General features: G+C 42.8%; 1 protein-coding gene across 1 annotated transcript; it reads left to right on the forward strand.

Annotated features, from left to right (window-relative positions):
• Window positions 1–3,723: 3,723 nt before the first annotated feature.
• On the forward strand, window positions 3,724–8,542 carry P2RY1 (purinergic receptor P2Y1). Its single transcript, XM_029616631.1, has one exon. It carries the CDS (start codon window positions 5,618–5,620, stop codon window positions 6,701–6,703), a length of 1,086 nt encoding a protein of 361 aa, XP_029472491.1. The 5' UTR covers window positions 3,724–5,617; the 3' UTR covers window positions 6,704–8,542.
• Window positions 8,543–20,573: the final 12,031 nt, after the last annotated feature.

The raw sequence follows: 20,573 nt of genomic DNA on the forward strand, positions 1-20,573 counted from the left end.
ATTTGCGTAAATTGGTGTAATTTCAAACATATGAGCGTGCATGAAATTACCAGTTTTACCAATTACTCCACTGGCATGCCCAGTCCTTCTCCAGGTCACCAAGACCCTCCTAGTTCTTCACTCAGAATGCCCCCCCCCCCCCCAGTTCACACAAAACTCCAATCCAGTCAGTCCTGCACAATAAATACATTTAATATCACTTATGCCAAATTATTAGTAGGTGCAAAAAATACGCCAATAAGTTGGAAAATGTACACAAGTATCTTTTAAAACACTTGTGTTTGAGACTGTTGACCTAACCCAGGAACACCCTAGACTGGTCCTTTTTACATGCATACATGTGCACACAAAAGAGAAAATACATGCATATTTTGGACTTCTATAAAATATATGTTTTAATTATTTAATTTACATTCTGTTTTTTGGCATTTCAAAATGGATTGCATTCAAGTACTGTAGGTATTTTCCCTATCCTCAGAGGATTTACAATCTAAGGACTTGATTCACTAAGGGTTTTTCCCACAGACAGGGAATGTGAGAAAAACCTTATTGAATCAGGACCTAAGTTTGTACCTGAGGCAGAGGGGGTAAAGTGACTTACCCAAGGTCACAGGAAGCAGCAATGGGAATTAAACCCTGGTTTGCTTGGTTTGTAGCCCGCTATGGAATACATGAGAAGAGGCTACTTAGGCATGTATATGTTAATTTTTATACATATAACATTTTGAAAATTCACTTTAAATGGATACGTGAAGCAATGGGAGACGAAGTGGGTAATTCTGTAACTACCCACATTAGTCAAAATCTGCTGGTACTTTTTACCTATGTTCGTACTTTCCCTTTGCAAATTATCCCACCAAAGCAACCTGCACACATTTAGGAGGCCCGCCTCTCGAGGCATGGGCCGTATAACTGGGCAGACGTGCGGCAGGCAAGAGGGAGGGGGGCACAGCCTAGGTGCGGAGAGGGGCGGACAATGGGATTAGGGGCCAGTTCAAACCTGGGCATGAGCCAATGAGACAAGGAAGGCGGCGTCTCTGAGCTCGGGCACTTAGAGGTAGGGCGGGGTGGGGGGAGCACATTTGCAGCCTGGAAGCGAGAGCAACAGGCTGATCTCAGCACGGCTGTGCTACAACAGTTTTGCTTTTACTTTCACTTTGCCTCCAGCACGGCTGTGCTGTAAGAGGAGCAGATCAGCTAAAGGAGCAGGAACGATTTCTTTGATTACATCATTGGGTAAAGTACATAGATTTTGTGGCTTATAGGCAAAATGTTGAGAATATTAATGGTAATTTTGTGTTGCTAAGGTCTGGAAGGTATGCTCACACCCCCCCCCCCCCCCCTTTTGCATTGAACTGGCTCTGCATTACCAGTACTTTATTTAATGAAAAGGCTTTGAATGCATGGCTGCTTCTGCCTGGAATGTTATTTTATTTAAGGAAATGCCTTAGCACATGGCTGGTTATATATATTTTAACTAATATATATTTAGTGAAACGCCATGGGCACATGGCCACTTTACCTGTTATTATATATATATTTTATGAATCCATGGCTGGCTTTCAGCACAATGCTTGCTCTGCATGTTGCTGTATTTATTGAAAGGGCAGCGAGTGCAGGGCTGGTTATCTTTCACTTGTAGCCTCTTAAGAAACGCCATTGAAGGGGTCTACACATGGTGAATGCATAGGTGGTTAGAGCACATGGCTGGCAGTAGCAGGCTTGGTAGCTCAGTGGTTAGAGCACTGATCTTGTAGGCTTGCTTTACTTTAAAATCGATGTTTTCTATGTATTGCTTTACCCCTCGCTCTCTAAATTGCTAGGAAGTGGGCAGGCTTCATGTCTTCCATGCTACCTCAACAACCTGTGGATGTGCTTTGTTATACCTAAGTAATCTGACAATTAAAAAGTAGCCAGCATCCCGTAGTTGGGAATTCTGATGATATGTCTATGGGACAGCGGTATGGCATTTGAGTGCTCAGCCAGGTTAACAGGATGTTTTTTATATTAATCCTAAAGGTGATATTTAGTATTCGGTTACCATTTAAAGGGACAGCTGTCCCATGTGCACGTTTATACTGAATTATAAGGGGTACAGGACCCTCAGCTTGATAGATATGATTTAGGCTGCGCTATGCAGCTCTATACAAAGTAAATTAAAATATTAATGAAAGGTTGGCTTACATCTTAGCATGGTATTGTGGTTCTCATGGGAAGGGCTTGCCAGCAGAGGTCAGCACATGGCAGCGGCCATTTTGGGAGGTCAGCACATGGCAGCGGCCATTTTGGGAGGTCAGCACATGGCAGCGGCCATTTTGGGAGGTCAGCACATGGCAGCGGCCATTTTGGAGGTCAGCACATGGACTTTCAGGATTTTCTTTTTCTATTACTTTTCTTTTACTCCCCAGGCCCCCCCACCCATGCGCCGGCACCCCCGCCTCCCCACAGAGTCCGGCCGCCCCTCGCCCCCACCTTCCTCAGCTGCCCCCACCCCCATCCTATTCCCGTCCAGCCCCCCCAAACGTGCGCTAATATTTGTGCATAGTTTTTTGGGGAAAATACACATATAGAGCCTGATTTTCAAAAGCATTTACATGCCTAAAACTGGGTTTTATACATGTAAGTACACTTCACCCATGTAAGAGGGTTTTGGAAAATTGCTACAATATATGCCCTTGAATTGCCCATAGGATATTCACGTGTCAGTGCACTTTGCGCGTGTAAACGGCTTTTGAAAATTATGATAGTATGCTACATTTACGCATGTAACTCCTTTGAAAATTCACCTGATACTTTTGAAAATACAAGGATATGCAGATAACGTGAAATCGCATCCCATCCCCGCCCACAAGAACGTCTATTTAAACTGGAGTGAAAGTATGTACAGATGGGCCTTATGTGCTTACTTTTACCTGCATATTGGTCTGGCAATTATGTAAAATCCCATTTCTGCGACTAAAGCACTGTTTTATCTGCAGAAATGGTTTTCACAATTACCCTCAGAGTGACTTGCCCAAGCTCACAAGTAGAATCAGTGATAGAATGATGGTTTGCATGGCTCCCAGCCCATTACACTAACCCCTAGGCCTTTTCTCATATTTTTTCCCTTTCAGAAGTCACAGGAAATTAAATCCTTTGACCACCACCATGCTATTTCAAAGCTTTGCAAATCGGTCCTGGAGAGTATAATTCATCTAAGGAGTTACCTGGGAGATCACCCAGCTATAGAGGTTCCCTTCTAAGACCACATACAATAGTTTGTACCTCATATCATCAACTCCGTTAACAGTTGTTGACAGATATCTGCCAGCTATTCTTTGTGAAAAATATATTCCTTGCACAGCAAAAGAGTGGCTTTTGCAGATACTGAGCAAACATGTCTTTCCAACTTTCTAGTCTCAACAAGCGTCCCTGTCCTGTGCTGACAAGGATGCTATCATATCTCTGGTTTCAAATGTTTTTTTCAATCAGAATGCAAGGCTGGCTGCTCTCCCAGTTTATAGTGCTGTCAATCCTTACAATTAACTGATCCCATAGCAAAGCTGCATTATTTTCTGTAAGGAGACAGCTCTGCTATTCAAATTTGCAAAGCCTTTTTCTTTTTTCTACCCTTGCAAGCAACTGCTACATTGTAAACCATTTCAGTGGGCAGCATAAGCTTTGTAAATGTTGTCCAGCACAAGGAACATTTCATGGAGACTTGGGTGAGAAGTGATAAATTTTGAAACCAAAGGCTTAGCTGCCTTAGACTAGGGCCCGCTTCCTTGGAAAATTATTGATCTACCAAAGATATATGACTACAGTATGAAATAATCTGCAATGAAAAAAAAGTGAAAATCACACATTTTTTGATAAAACTCAGGATAAATTGTTTTACAACAACAGCAACAAAATCATATGATTTTTGCGTGGATCATTTTTTTCTTACCAGTCTAAGCAAACAACATAAAAACAATTACTGTGACTTACCAGTGGGACTAAAACGGATTCCTGTTTGCTATCATATTTAAACATCATTATAAAAATCATTTTTTCACACTTTTGCCAATAAGATTTATTGCACAATTAATGGCTTCTGCAAATCACATTTTATGTTTGCTATTCACTTTCAAGTTGGATAAAAGGGTTCAAAGCATACTCCTCCAATGAGTCATTAACTAATCAATGACAGGTTGTGGTCTTTTTTGTTTAATTAAATAAAAATAACTTTCCTATCGTCCAGTCAGGAAGTACTTCATCCATTTGTGACGATGAGAAAATCCTTACCGAAATAGAGCTTTAAGGTACGCTGTGTCCTAGTGGATTTTTTTTTTCCTGACTGAAACAGTCATCCAAGGAGAATGCGAGAAATTTAAAGGAACGGTTCCTCCTAGTTATAACAGCATCATTACAGTCAGGTAGGTTGAATTTGTTGGCAGCTGTAAGGATTCTCAGTATGGTGTAGAATTGCACTCTTGATATACCTGTATTAGTGAAGTGATTTGTAAGACTCTTGTCCTGAGAGTGATTTTTCAGGTTATTAAAGTGCAGTGTTTTGGGGCTGACAGTGTGTTTGAGCCCTTACGTGTTGTTTGCTTTTTGTTGGTTATATTTCCTTTCTTTCGTTTTTGGTTTTTGTTTTTTTTTGTTACGGCTTTCTGGTGCTTAATCTCTGTGAGTATTGCTCGTGGATGTAAGTAACTTGCTGCTGATCACATAGAAGTTGCAGCTCTTCGCTTCTAAGCTTTGTCAAGGGAGAAATAAACAATGTATACATCTGTCCCTGCTGGCAAAAAAAAAAAAAAAAAGGTATTTTCCTTCAGATGTCAAAAAGAATCACATGCAAAGCGGAAAATAAGTCAAGCGTCTCCTCGCAGCGCGACTGATCCTCTTCCTTATCAGAATGAGTGTTTTAGTGGGCTGAGCTGGCAAAAAAAATAAAATAAAAAATAAAACCACGCCTGGCAGTGACGCCTTGGAAGGAGATTGAACTCTGCTCCCCGCTCTTGTTCCGTCCCTCCTCCTTCTCGCACTCTCTCCTCATTCCTCGCCTGCCTGTCCCGCGCTCACTCCACAGGAGCCGGGGAGGCTCTCAGTTCATCTCCCCTCGGTGCGGGGGGGAAGTGGCCACGAGGACCTCGGGAGGGGCACGATCGGAAGGGACGCCTCAACTTTTGCCTTCCCTGGCCAGTCCGCCGGGGTCCGTTTTCCGGAAAGCGTGCGATGGCAGTGAGGGCGGGGAGCTCAGTTTTCCGCGATCAGAGGGACAACGCTGTGAGGTAGGCGCGCGAAGAAAGTTAACCTGCTAAAAAAAAAAAATAATATATATATATATATAATCTATAGCTAGCCAGATCAGAGAAACCCTGCCTTTCTCCCGGCCAAGTGCAGGCAGCAGGTGGAAGTTTTCTCTCAACTTACAAGTTTGCCACCGCCGCCTCCCTCCTTTCTCTTGTGCACGGCAGCCGCTTCTTCTCGGAACCGGGTTCACCGTGGGTTCCGACTCGGAGGAGGGTTGCCGGGAAATGAGAAGCGTGCACGCAGTCACTCCGGGCTCGGTCTCGCCTCTGCGGCGAGGAGGAGGGGGAGGACGGCGGCCACTGCTCTGCCTGGGCGCCTGGCTTGACTCGGCGAGATCATGAGCGACGCCTTCCTCTCGGCCCTGCTGAATGCCACGGAAAGCACGCTCTCGGCCGAGGGCTCGCCCGCCGGCAACGCCAGCAAGTGCTCGCTGACGAAGACCGGCTTCCAGTTCTATTACCTCCCCGCCGTCTACATCCTGGTCTTCATCACGGGCTTCGTGGGCAACAGCGTGGCCATCTGGATGTTCATCTTCCACATGAAGCCGTGGAGCAGCATCTCCGTGTACATGTTCAACCTGGCGTTGGCCGATTTCCTCTACGTGCTTTCCCTGCCCGCCCTCATCTTCTACTACTTCAACAAGACCGACTGGATCTTCGGCGATGCCATGTGCAAGCTGCAGCGCTTCATCTTCCACGTCAACCTGTACGGCAGCATCTTGTTCCTGACCTGCATCAGCGTGCATCGCTACACCGGGGTGGTGCACCCCCTGAAGTCCCTGGGGAGGCTGAAGAAGAAGAACTCCATCTACGTCAGTGCCCTGGTCTGGGTGGTCGTCGTGGCCGGCATTTCCCCCATCCTCTTCTACTCCGGCACATCGGTGAGGAAGAACAAGACCGTCACCTGCTTCGACACCTCCTCCGACGAGTACCTGCGAAGTTACTTCATCTACAGCATGTGCACCACCGTCTGTGGCTTCTGCATCCCCTTCATTCTGATCCTGGGCTGCTACGGGTTAATTGTCCGGGCGCTGATTTACAAAGACATGAACAATGCCCCCTTACGGAAGAAGTCCATCTACCTGGTGATTATCGTGCTGACCGTCTTCGCCGTCTCCTACCTGCCCTTCCACGTGATGAAGAACCTGAACCTGCGAGCCCGGCTGGATTTCCAGGCTCCCGAGATGTGCTCCTTCAATGACAGGGTTTACGCCACTTATCAGGTGACCCGGGGGCTCGCCAGCCTGAACAGTTGCGTGGACCCCATTCTCTATTTCCTGGCCGGGGATACCTTTCGAAGAAGACTTTCCCGGGCAACCAGGAAAGCTTCGCGGAGAAGCGAAGCAAACGTGCAGTCCAAAAGCGAAGAGATGACTCTTAACATTTTGACAGAATACAAGCAGAATGGAGACACGAGTTTGTGAGCTGGTGGGTTTTTGTTTTGTTTCGTTTATCTTTTTTTCACTGGAAACGTGACTTTTTAACACAGTAGGATGCTAAGTGTCTGTGGACATTTGTACCAATTATCTTACGGGTATAGTAATAAAAAAAATATTTCTTTTAGAAAAGCTGCAGCAGCATAAGCCACCGACTTAATTCATTTTGCCACTAACCAGGCGAAAGCTGCATGTCCTTCAGATCTGGTACTTACTCTGTTCCAGACGTTTTTCACTTGCGCCCTAACATGCTTCTAAAGAAACTGCAAGGGACATTTGTTTTCTGTACAAATTGTTATCTGTTTGTGCTAGTGCGCAATATATATATACTTTTTTGTCAGCGTTACACATTGCAGAGTTTACTGTGAATACATTTTAACTACTGCTAATAATACTGTGCAGACATGCACAATAAAATGCAAGTTTGCTCTTTGATAATTGTGTTAACCAATAATAAACCGAAGTATTTTTAATTTTAAGTGAATTTACCTAAATCTTAAGGGGAAAAATATTTTTTTCCATTTCATTAAGAGACATTGACATTAATTATTAACTAAAAATTAATTTTGGACATTGAATGTTTTTAGGCTGGGAGTAGGACTGAGGAATCCCATCACCTCCTTTTGTCATGCAAACTCTTGGCTGTCTTTTCACATGCAATGTAAGAATGAATTGAAGTGAACAGATCACAGCAGGTTCAGAACTATTGACAAAATGGCATTATTGGAACAAACACTTATGAATTATGTCTTTAAAGAACAAATCATTTACATAATACGAACACTACTTGGACATTTAAGTAAAGCATTAGGGTACTGTATCAGTGTGAAAAGACCTTGAATTTTTATAAACATTTTATAATAAAAAAAAACAAAACAACAAAAACAATAAAATAAACAGCCTTTAAAATAGACCAGTCCTCAAAGCAGCATTTAAAAATGACAGTAAGGCTGAATATAAGTGATAATGACCTTCTCTGTCATCTAACAATATTGCACAACAGCTTAAAATTCATAAAGATAATGATACTAAATCTGCAGACTATATTTATTTTTAACTTATTTATTGGAGGACTAGATAAAATGTAAGGTATTGTTTTGCCACTTTGCGTTTACCTTTCATACACTTTGCTGCATTGGACATCAGAAAGAATCCTGAGATAGGTAGGCTATGAAATATTTTCACACAATATAATCCATTTACTGTAACTGATGCTAAATGGCCTATTTCTTCTCCACCACTACTAATTACTGAAAAAGTACAGTATGCATGGAAAATATTCATACATTCAATGAAGTCTAGATATTTAGTCATCTGAGAATTTTCTGCCAAGTATCAGAGAGTATGATACTTTTCTTGAAATATCAAGTGTGATTTGTTTTTACATCATGTCAAACTCATATGAAGGGACAATATGTGGTTTGTATGTTAAACATGTAGTATGTTTGGATTATAGTTTGCGGTGCCTACGTGAAAATGTTTATTTTTGTAATCTCTGTGGTTTAATATAGTTGAGCAAATTGTTTCTTATTTCGTGATTTCAAAGTGCCATTTAATTTGCCTCTGGAGACAGTGTTACTTCACATTTAAGCTTCTCAGGTTCTATAGTTGACTTAAAGTAGTAGCTGACATGACTAATTGTGCATAACTTTCACACACACACACAAAAAAGGACTGTCCATTTTGTACTGGGCTCTGTGTTGTTTGCATGCAGTTTGTGTACAGCATGGCAGTGGTACAAGAGAACTGCACTGCAACCACAGGAGTTCTGGCATTGTACTTAGTAATTTAAAACTGAAGAAGAAACAATAAAGTCATAAAACACTGTTTGCTGGTTTCTAAATTATTACACTATGCAGAGCAGACCTAGGACCAAGGAGCTTCCATCTGATTTTTTAAATGCCTTACTAAAATGGCTGGCAAGAATCTGAAGATTCAGAAAGCTTTTGTCTCATCCCCATGTAGTCAAATGGGTCTTTGACAATCGATTGAATCATAACCCTTTCCCATTCACTGTAATAATTTATTCAGTATTTACGCACTTGCTATAGAGTTTGGGTAGTCTATGTATTGTGTACATACACCAGAATATGAATTTAAAACTCATATTCCACTCTGATTCAAGTGTCTCATGAAGGAGGTCTATCCATTGTAATGCATTAAAATTAGCAAGTAATGCACGTTTTCTGCTAATTTTTAATGTGCATGTTAAACTAGTTTAATGTGGTATTCACAGTGCTAATGAAATGCAGATCATTTCTGTGTTGAAATGGCCATGCTAAACTGTTAGGCTGATGTAATACGACATGTTAAAAAGCTCATATTGAGTTTTCCTAATGTGCCCACAGCCACCTCTCCTGGGTGCACAATGCAATATTAAAATGAGCTGCTGCATTAAAAAGGATGCATTAGGGAAAAATTGTGCATCCCTAGCACTCAAATGCATTGGGCGCCCACAATTGCATCGGCCCTCGAGATTTTATGGGTGCGGTGTATGGACTGTCGATCTGTTCAGCCCCCTGTAGGTTATTCTGGCAGGGGACTGATTTTTATTTTAGTATGAATTTTATTATGAAAGTTATGATATAACTCATTCTGGATGTTTTTGATGGGATGGGTAAAATATCAAAGTAAGAAAATACATAAATAAATTGGTAGATCATTCAGCTCAGCTCTCCCCACCACCTTAGCCCTGCTGCAGGCAGTCATACCAAAATCAGAGCTAGGATAAAGAGGACCAAATTGTTTCAGATCCCACAAGAAAAGCTTCTGTCACTCTCCGCTGTTCCTGGTGAGGAACCCATTTTTTGATTTGATATCTTCTTGTAAATCTGGTGTTGCCATGAGCCCTTGACTCGCAGAATGACAACATCAGTTCTGGGGCTGGAGTTAAGTTTGCTGTGTTAAGAAACGAGGTTGGGCACCAGGGGAATTTTTTGCATTGGGGAGTAATAGCTAAAAGACTAATCTACATGGAATTTATACGTGATGAGCACTATCGGCTATGCAGTTTCTTGGGCGCGTGTTTTGGATGTGCTAACTCCCTTATTGCATCGGGTGTTAATTTAACGTGCCCAAAACGCACATCAAGCTAGGCGCACTTTATTGCATTGGCCCGTGAATATGGCCATGATAATGAGGCCACTATCTGTGTTATCCCCTGTGCCCATTTTTACTGACCCAGAGATGTAGTCCCAGTGGGGTAGATTTTATAAATCTGCGCCCGCGCATACTTTTGTTCACGCACCAGGCGCAAACAAGAGTACGCGGGATTTTAATAGATACGTGCGTAGCCACACGTATCCATTAAAATCCGGGGTTGGCGCGTGCAAGGCTGCCCAACATCGGCAGCCTGCGAGTGCCGAGCCACGCAGCCTGCCTTCCTTCCCTCCGAGGCTGCTCCGAAATCAGAGCGGCCTCGGAGGGAACTTTCCTTCCACCACCCACCCCCCGGCCCTATCTAACCCCCCCTACCTTTTTTGTAGAAGTTACGCTTGCCCAAAGCAGGCGTAACATGAGCGTGCCGGGCCAGCCGCCAGCGAGCGATTCCCAGGCCCGGGAGCCATTTCAGAGGCCTCAGCCACGTCCCCGAAATGCCCCTGGGCCGGAACCACGCCCGTGGCCCCACCCCCAAATGATGCGCCACCGTGACATGTCCCCCCGACACGCCCCCCACAGGAAAGCCTCGGGGCTTGTGCATGCCGCCGAGCCTACTCAACAAAGACTCGGCGCGCGCAGGGGGTACTTTGGCCAGGTTTTCGGGGGGTACGCATGTATCTTACACACATACCCCTTTGAAAATCTGGCCCTGTTAGCGCAGGCTACAGGGAATCCAGCATGGGCAAGGGGGTGGGGAGTAGCACCACCCCAGGGATTCTTTGTCTCCTCCCTCTCTGGACTCCTCCAAATCTCTCACGCTGCACTTAGTCAAAACCTCCTCTATTCCTTCCCTCTTCCCTTCCCCAGAAATCATGGAGTCTTCTCCCCTCACATCCACCCAGGACCAAGGATGTGACAAGAGAAAAGCGGCCTACCATGATACTGCTGCTTCACTGGTCCTTAATTGAATGTTGGCTCTGCCACATCCACACGTGAGTCAAACTGAAAGGCAGTAAAGCTGCCATTCAGGTGTGGAAGAGTGAAGTGTCAGGAGTGAGGTAGTCAGCTCTCATCCTCTTCCTTCTCTTGCTGCTTCACTGGTCCTGAAGTGGTAAATGATGGGTGCAGTAGAGGGCTGCATGATTTTGGAGGAAGTGTAGTTAGAGTTATCTCAGCAGCACAGCCGGGCAAATACCATAGTAATAAGAAATGAGCTGGCTCATTACCATGGTATGTACATATTTAAATTAGAGGCTGCATTCAAATCTAACCTAATAATGTTATTGTGAATACAGCTGCATTAGTGGGCAGCCCACTTAATGTTATAATAATTATTTGCCTTTTTATGTTCCCCCCCCCCATTAATGTAAAGTGCGTAGTCTTTTGATCTGATACATTGCATTTCACATACAGTAGCAAAGGCTAATATATCTCTGTGGTTTATTCTTTTTTACATCTCAAGTGCTGTTGTAATCTGGCAGCTCGAAGGAATACAGACTGTGCTAACAATTTTGCTTCTAGAGGACTGAAAATATCTCTACTCATTATCCTTTCTACAAAGTAGAGCATATGGCTTAATGGTAGTATCTAGATGTGAGGGCAGGATGCAACCCTTCTTTCACATTTTCCTTAAGTCCATGTGTGTGAGGCCAGGTAATGATACGTGACAAAAATAGGCCTGCAAGCTTTTCTAAGGCAACTATGGTATTCAGCATTGATAAATAGGACAAAACCGAAGTTATATAATTCATAACCTTGCAACAGTTGATGATATATGGAACACATTGAGTGATAACAGGTCATAGGTATCTACTCAGGAGAAAAAGAAACTATGTGCACATTCATATTTGTCAAACTTTAGATATACAGAAAAGAACCTGATGCATTGATTTTTTTAATACCTAAAAATAGATTTTATAATTACCAAAGAGTGACTTCATCAATGATGCATATAGTCACCATCATGTGAATAATAGTGAATATAGCATGCAGTCTCCAGTGTGAGGACATCACAGAGCTTCAGGTTCTTTTAGTTTTCCAGAATGGCTAATCAGTTTAATCAGTCACATACAGATTGTCAATCTTGTTCTGTAACAGAAATTACTGGCTGCCTGGAAGGTAATAATTATCTGTAGATGCTGTATTAACATAAGCATTTGGTGCTGGATACTAGTCTTTGAAGTAATCATTTTCTACAAGGAAAATCAACAGCAGGCTCCATCTGATTTAATATTCTCTTTCTCTCTCGCTCTTTCTCTCTCTCTCTTATTTATATATATATATAATGACCATATATACAAAGCATTTTTCCCATAGACACTAGGGATGTGCAGAGACATTTTTGTTTCATTTCTTTTCTTTTCTAGGTCACCTCTATTTGTTTCATTACGTTCAAATGAAAAGAAAATAATTTCTTTGTCTCATTTGCTTTTCTGTTTCACACTATAGTCAATGGGGGAAGCAACACAGCCTATTTTGAGCTTCAAAATTTGAGTTTTCTAATCAGTTCTAACGAAATTTGTAGACAGACAACATCAGAAGGGGAAGAGAATTCCAAGGCACTGAGTCTGTAGCAAAGTGGGGTCAATAGCCTAAGGCACCGTAAAAGGGAAAAAGAGTAGCAGCAGTGTCTAATGCACCAGCAGAGGAGCAAAGCAGCAGCAAGAGTGTCAAGAACACCTCACGGTTTCAAAAGAAGTAATGAACTCCCAAAAGTAGCACAACAGGGGCAAAGAGGCACCAAGGCACCATGAAGGGGAAACAAAACAACAAAGGTGGCAGAAATAAACCCCAGGCACTGATAGAGGGACAAAGCAGGACTAAGAGTGGCATGAACACCATAGGATACCATGAGAGGTGCAAGGCCAGCACCCACATAGGCAAGGACAGCCCAAGGTGAAGAGTGGGGTGTGGCAGCAAGACAGAGTATCAGCAAGATTGCCAAGGTAGTACATCAGGGGCTTGGCAGTTAGTATCAGCAGGACCCCCAAGGTGGCATATCTGGGGCATGGCAGCTAGATATAGTGGCAGCAAGATCCTGAACGTTGTTCATCTGTAGCATGACAGGTAGGCAGAATGGCAGCAAGACCCCCAAAGTCGTAGAGCAGGAGCATAGCAGCAAGGCAGAGTAGCAACACGACCCCCAAGATGTACAGTGCAGGGAATCACAAAAAGCACAAAGGAATCAAAACCCTCAAGATGTACAGTGTGGAGAATTGCAAGCAGCACAGATGTGTCAAAAAACCTGCAAGGTGTACAGGGCGGTGAAATGCGAACATCGCAGAGGAGTCTATGCTTGCAAGGAACACAGTGCAAGGAACACTGCATAAAATCACAAAAAGGTTTACAGTGTGGGGAATTACAAAGAGCACAGAGGTGTCAAAATCTCCATCGCATACATTGCAAGGAATAGTAAACAGAGAAGTGTCTAATTGCAAGGCAGTGCTGAGAATCACAAACAGCATGGAGCTTTCTATACCCTCAAGGCATACAGTGCAGAGAATTGCAAATAGCAAAGAAGTGTCAAAACTCCCAAAGTATACAACGTAGGGAATCACAAACAGCAAATATGTATCTAAAGCCCCAAGGGGTACAGTGCTGGGAATTACAAACATCATAGAAATGTCAAAGCTACCAAGGTGTGGTGTGCAGTAAATCACAAACAACACGAAGGTATCTGAACCCACAAGGCATGGAGTATGGTCCATTGCAAACAGAACAAAGGTGTCTAAATTACCTAGGCATGGAGTGCAGTGTCTCACAAACAGCACAAAGTTGTCTAAGTCACTAGGGCTTTCAGTGCATGGAATTGTAAACAGCACAAAGGCCTAGCTAGGCCTTACCAGCAAGATGGTAAACCATTATAAAGCTGGAGTGGGAGGAAAATCTTGGGGGATATATATATTTTTTTTTTTTACATTTTTTCTGGGTTAAAAATACTCCAGTATAACCAACAAACAAATAGGGTGGGGAAACTAGACTGTGATTGTAGAGGGTAGAACAAAATGAAGAGCCATGAAAGAGAAGGAGTGGGAGAAGAAACATATTTTTTTCTTTGTTCACATTTTTTTTTTCTGGGGACAAAACATTCCAGTATAACCAATAAACAGAGTAGGAGACCTAAACAAAACATAGGCATTGAAATGCCCATGATGGTATATAATGAGCATGTCAGGTAGGCATATTAAGAACATGACCCCTAAGGTGATATATCAAGAGCAAGGTGGGTAGGCAGAGTGGTAGCAATAAGACTCCTAAGGTGGTACATCAGCATAGCAGGTAGGCATGTGGCAGCAAGACCCCTAAGGTGATATGGCAGGTAGACAGAATGGTAGCAGCAAGACTCCTAAGGTGGTATGGTTGGAGTATGGCAGGTAGGCGTGTGGCAGCAAGATCCCTAAGGAGGTTGTCATAGTTAGCAGCAAGACCTTTAATGTGCTACAGCTGGGATATGACAGGTAAGCAGAACATCAGCAAGGCCTTCAAGGTGCTTTCAGTTATCTTGCCACGCACATGGAAATTCTGGAACCCGAAGCAAAGGCAAATTGATTTTCAAAAAGCTTTTCTAATATCTCTGGCACCAGCCTTGAGCAATGGGAGCTCACAATGTTCCCTGCCATTAAGAAGACACGTTCACTTGGCACGCCGGTTGGTGGGCAGGAAAGATATCACTAATCAATCTTGGTCTGGCCAGATGTAGACTTCTGTGCCCAATATGCCAGTTTATCTGTATTTATGTCCTCAATGGGCTCTGCGATACAGTGTTTCCCATAAATTTCTGTTGTGGTCCCCTTTGCTGGGGAGGGCCGAGAGTCTCTCTTTCCAACTGCTTTAGCTATGGCCCATGTCAGGAGAGATGGTTCTTTGCCTGCAGTGTGGCTTTGGCATATTGAGATGGGGGAGGAAGTGGTAGCTGACAGGGTGCTGCTCCTGCTTGCACTACTCTTTGAGGTGGCCACTCTTTCTTGTGCTACATCTCCACTGTGCCTCTGCTTCTGTCACTCCTGTTCACGCATCCTAGCCACCAGCAACTCCTTCATGAATGTGAGATGCTGGGACTAGAGGTCAAGCTTCCCTTACACTTATGGATCACAGTGAGGCAAGTATGTGTGTATTTTAGAATTTCTTGTATCTGCTGCTGCAAGGAGTTCACAAACTTCAACACCACTGCTTCCGTTCCCCCTTGCTTATGGAAGCCCTCTAACTTTTCCTCCAGAATATTTACTATAGGGATGACCCCACCTAGGGTGGCACTTCTTGAACTCAGATACTCCGTGGCATCCTTGAAGGGCTTCAGGATTTGTACCAGCTACCTCACAACTACCCAATCATGGTGTCCTAGAGGGCAGCCACACCTATCTCTGTTTCCAGAGATGAATCATTACGGGGTGTCTGCTATTCCCTAACCTGTGCAGCAGCATCATGTGGGAGGAATTCCAGTGAGTGCCAACATCTTGAATCAAGCATCCCAAATTCTCCTGCTTCTCACCAAGACATTCCCCTGCCTTCATGCTTTGATGGAAATGCACATCTGTATCGGGTCCTTCAGGAATAGATTCCCATAGTCCTTGGGCCCTAGACCCAGGGCATCCCTCACTGCTAGGTGCAGCAGATGTGCAAAGCAATGGATACCCTGAAAGATCCCCATCTTCTATTGCCTTTACAACTGCCTGTCACACAGAAACCTGCCCTGAAGACTTGCCTTTCCAGTCCAGCTGCCAACCATCCAGCATCTTTCTTATGACATGAGATATGGGGCTATGCATCAACTGGGTGTGCAGCAAAGCCCATCTGCACCCTGCTGCTCCATCCCCGCTAGAGCTGCTGCCAGCCCCTACCTCTGCCTTTAGATGCCCTGGGCTGGCAAATGATGCAACCTGCCCTAACATGGGGAGAGGGAGGGGGAAATGGGAGCCACACAGCCAGCAGAGAATGCCACTTGAGAGACACACTGTAACACTATCCTCATGCAAGGTGCTCCCTGGTGATGATCCTTGCTCCGTGGATTCATTATAATAATCATTGTTAAAATCAACAAGGCCATGATCAGGGAAAGCCAGGATTTAAGATTTAAAAGCAGCCTGAAAAAGGTGAACTTTTAGGCAGAACTTGAATCTGATCAGAGGAGGCATTTTTCACCAACACAGGAAGGCCATACCAAGCACAGTGCAGCAAGGTGAAAAGCGCAGGCAGTGAATGAGAAGGGTACAGATTAGAGCAGCTCACCCAATGAACAGAGGATATGAGGAGTGTAGGGGGAGATAAGAGAAAAGAAGTAATGAGGAACCGCAGAGTGAATCCGCTCATGCAGATAAGAATATGGAATGGCATGTGGAAGTGGCACGGGAGTTAACTGAGGGAGGCTGTTACATGGTCATAATTGCATCAGAGGAAAATAACATGCACAGCTGAGTTTTGACTATGCAGTTGTGGAGATAGTTCAGTGGTAGACTTGTGAGGAGCAGGTTGCTGTAACCTAAGTGGGACCTGATGAAAGAATAGCTTTTGGTAGTGTGTTGAGGCAGGAAGGCATGGGTTTTAGTGATGTTATAGGAAATGAAGTGACATGTTTTAGCAGTGTTTTGAATGTGTGACTCCACTGCAGATTGTGGAAACTAAAAGGGTAACTGTAATATCCATCAAAATAGAAAATAGGGGAAGGAAAAGTGGATTTGGGAGAAAAAATAAAATGTTCTGTCTTGGCCATGTTTCGCTTAAGGTGGCAGTATGGCATCCAGATGACAATGTCCGACAAGAAGGTTGAGATGTGGGACTAGTCTTGGTAAAAGTTAAGGTGCAGAGAGGTGGATGTCAAAGTCATCCTCATTGATGGTATTGAAAGCTATGGGAGGAAATCAAAGCACTAGGAGAATGAATATATCCTTCTTAATTTACATTTTCTCTTATTTCTTAAAACTATCACCTATTTAGTAGAATGTCCCCTAGTTTTTGTACTTTTTGAAAGAGTAAACAATTGATTCACGTTTACTTATTATTTTAAAGACCTCTGTCAAATATTCATCAGCCCTCTCTTCTCCAAGCTGAAGAGTCCTAACCTCTTTAGTCTTTCTTCAAAGGGGAATTGTTCCATCCCCTTTATCATCTTGGTCGCCCTTCTCTGTATTCTAATTCTGCTAAATCTTTTTTGAGATGTGGTGACCAGAACTGAACACAATACTCAAAATGAGGTCGCACCATGGAGCAATACAGAGGCATTATGATATTCTCTGTTTTATTCTCCATTCCTTTCCTAATAATCCCTAGCATTCTATTTGCTTTCTTGGTCACTGCTGCACACTGAGCAGAGGATTTCAACATATTATCCATGATGTCACCTAGATCCTTTTCCTGGGCGGTGTCTCTCAAATTAGAACCATGCATTGTGTAGCTATAATTTTGGTTGCTCTTCCCTACATGCATCACTTTGCACTTGCCCACTTTAAATTTTAACTATTATTCATAAGATTCTTAATAAAGGGGACAGCACAGCATCTATTTTCCCCTCAACGGGAGTTAAGATCTTCAAATAAAGGAAGTACCGAATATTCTCCAGGCATGATTAAGTGATGTAAGGAATATGCAGTTTCTGTGGCAGGCCCAGTCTTATGGAGTAAAAAGCCAGATGATCTTAGAACCATTTCTGATACTAAGATTTTTAAGAAGAGTTTGAAAACATGGCTTTTAAATTTGGCTTTTAAGGACAGTACAATTAAAGATTGATCATTACAAGCAAAGCTGGTGGGATAGCACTAAATAGGCAAATATTTTTACCAGGATGATGGAGATGCAGTATTTTTTATTTTATTTTATATTTTTTTTGGTGTATTTTATTTTGATTTGATGGTACTTTATAGTTGTTTATATCTTATTTCTGTTGCTATATAAAAATAATTGTAGTATGTAGAAGTTATTTTATATTATGAATGTTTTATTGTAAATCACTATGACCTTCAGAATGGAGGTCAATACATTTTTTTAGTAAATAATTAAATGTCATCTGCTGGATAGATGACCATTCTCACAGTCTTTCAAGGTCTTCTTATGATTTAACAACTTTGAATAATTTTGTATCATCAGCAAGTTTGATCACCTCACTCGTCCTGGTCATTTAGGAATTTGTTAAAAAGCAGTGGTCCTAGTACACATCCCTGGGGCACTCCACTATTCACCTTTTTTCATTGAGAAAATTGACCATTTAGCCCTATTCTCGCCTCACTTTTCTATCATTTAACCAGTTCTCAGTTCACAACAGAACATTGCCTCCTATCCCATGACTTTTTAATTTCCTCAAGAGTTTCTCATGAAGTACTTTGTCAAATGTTTTCTGGAAATCCAGGTACACTATATCAACTGACTCACCTTTATCCACATGTTTATTTAAGCCTTCAAAAAATATAGCAAATTGATGTTGACTTTATCCCATTAAACTATGGGATAAATTTTGTTTTTTAGAATACTTTCAACCATTTTTCTCAGCACTAAAGAATTACTTTCAAAACTAAATGCAATATTACAATTACAGTGCTGCAGGGTCCTGTAAGTGCAAAAGGCTTTCATGCCTCATCCACCCAAACTCCAGAACCCAGCCTTCTACCCAATGGACAGTTCAGGAAAGCAAGGTAGTTCTTCTCTTGCCTAATATCCACCAGAAGCTTGTTCCACAAAGTGGTAGCCATGGCAGAAAATGCCCTAGCCTTGACCTGCCCATCCCACACTACCTTAAAAGAAGAGACTAAGTGATGCCACAGCCAGATTAAGCCAGAATGTGCCCATAGGCAATGGGGCAGGGGGGAGGGAGAGTACAATCCCTCTTCCTTCCCCCTCTCATCTTGCAGTCACATCACCAGTTCTGATGTTAGCAGAACACAATATGAGAAAAAGGCAGTGCACGCCCATCCACAGCCCTTTTGCACTGACAGGATGCTGCAGTGCTCTGCTCCCTTCTCCCGCACAGGCTCCCTGTTATCAGAGAAACAAATGCAAGGGGCGGAGTGCTGTAGGGTCCTGTAAGTGCAAAAGGGTATTTGTTTACTTTGAACTAACCGTGACAGCTTACTATTGAATTCCAGAAGTGCCCCAGTTCCATCCTTCTCTAGTGAAATAATAAATTGTACATCATCCTCACAGACCAAGAGAATGAAGCAGTGAGCCTAGTGGCTGCATGAAAATATTAAACAGAGGGGAACGAGGTAACCCTCAAGGAACCCCACACATAATCATAGGGTTAGAAGATAACACCCCCTTACACAGTAGCTGCTAAAAATGAGACTGTTCATTGTACCCCACTCTGCAGAGCAACAGATCCACAACGTTGCAGCAGAATAGAGTGGTCTAACAAACCAAAAGTACAGAAGCGGTCAGGCAAAATCAATAGGACCTTCTCCCCTTAATCCACTCTGCATAAAATATCATCACTTTGTGCTGTGACACACCTATCTGCCCCTCCCCTTTGTGACCGAGTAATTAATTTTATGTATATTCATAAGATAAGTAGAGATTTTTTTTCTTAGGGTGAGTTTCTCTCTGAGCAACTTGTCCACACCACTCTCTCACACACCTTCTCCATTCTGTCCTCCTATCCCCAGCTCTGACCCTTGTCATCAGGAACAACTGTGCAGAGGAGCCAGTAAGAGGAGGAAGAAAGTGAAAGCCCACACCACTAAGAACTTATGCCACTGAAGCATAATTGTTTTTGGAAGGTCACATTCCTGGAAGAGCATTTTCTCCAAGGATGCATTTTTCATTAATTCCATAACTGATTGAAAAATGTATGTTCGGAGTACCTAACCTTCTGTTTTTCTGTTTCTCAAAAGTTTTGTCTGATAATTCTTTCCCCTTTCTGTTGTATCACGCTACTCCTTGAAACCAAATCAATATCTTGATAGCGCTCTAAACAAACATTGAATATAATGTACAGCCAATGGTAGTTTAAAAGGCTGTAATTACACTGAGGAAAGTTTACGACATAAAGTGCAATGTAAATAAAAAGATCAAGAATGTTTGTTAATGTCTTCACAAACTCAAATTGTGTTATGCTTTTTTATGTACTTTTCAACAGTATACATTTCTGATTGTTTTTTAGATAGGTGCCATTTCTTTTATTCTCAGTTGTTTTTATTATCCTCTTTTTATCTATTTCTGGATGTTGAGGGCTGAGTTCCCACTGTGATACCTGTTATCTTTTTCTTGGAAAAATATTGCTAAGGTTTGCCATTGCCTGCTACAGCCCACATCAGGCTGTCTTCCCTGGTAGCCTCCCTTCCAGATATTAGACAGATTTGACTCTACTTAGCGCCCATGATCTAACAAATTCATGTTCTCCTACATCAGTGTTGTTGGGTCTTTTTTTATGACTGCTTTCTTCAGCCTTCAGAACTGGTCATATAAATCTTCCTGTGCACAAGCATGATTATGCCCATATTGCTACTAACTGCAAGAGTTCTCAAAATACATATATTATGATCTAATTTTGCACATACTCAGGCATGATGACTACAATAGGGGTGTGCATGAAAATGTTTGTGTTTGGTTTTGAACAAGTGAAGGGATGATAGGGAGTGGAGGGTACATGAGTAAAGGGATGTGGAGGGCAAAAAGAGTGAGTAAGGGGATTGGAGGGGCTTTGGGTTCTATGGGGAGAGGAGGGAGTAAATGAGAGAGAGGATGGAAGGTGCTGCAGCATATGAGTGAGATGATCAGAGCTGGAGGGCAGTCTGAGTCAGGCAGTCAGAGATGGTGGGCAAAATGTGAATGGGGGGAA

The sequence above is a fragment of the Rhinatrema bivittatum genome, chromosome 9, assembly GCF_901001135.1.
Source record: "Rhinatrema bivittatum chromosome 9, aRhiBiv1.1, whole genome shotgun sequence".
Classification (NCBI taxonomy): Eukaryota; Metazoa; Chordata; class Amphibia; order Gymnophiona; family Rhinatrematidae; genus Rhinatrema; species Rhinatrema bivittatum.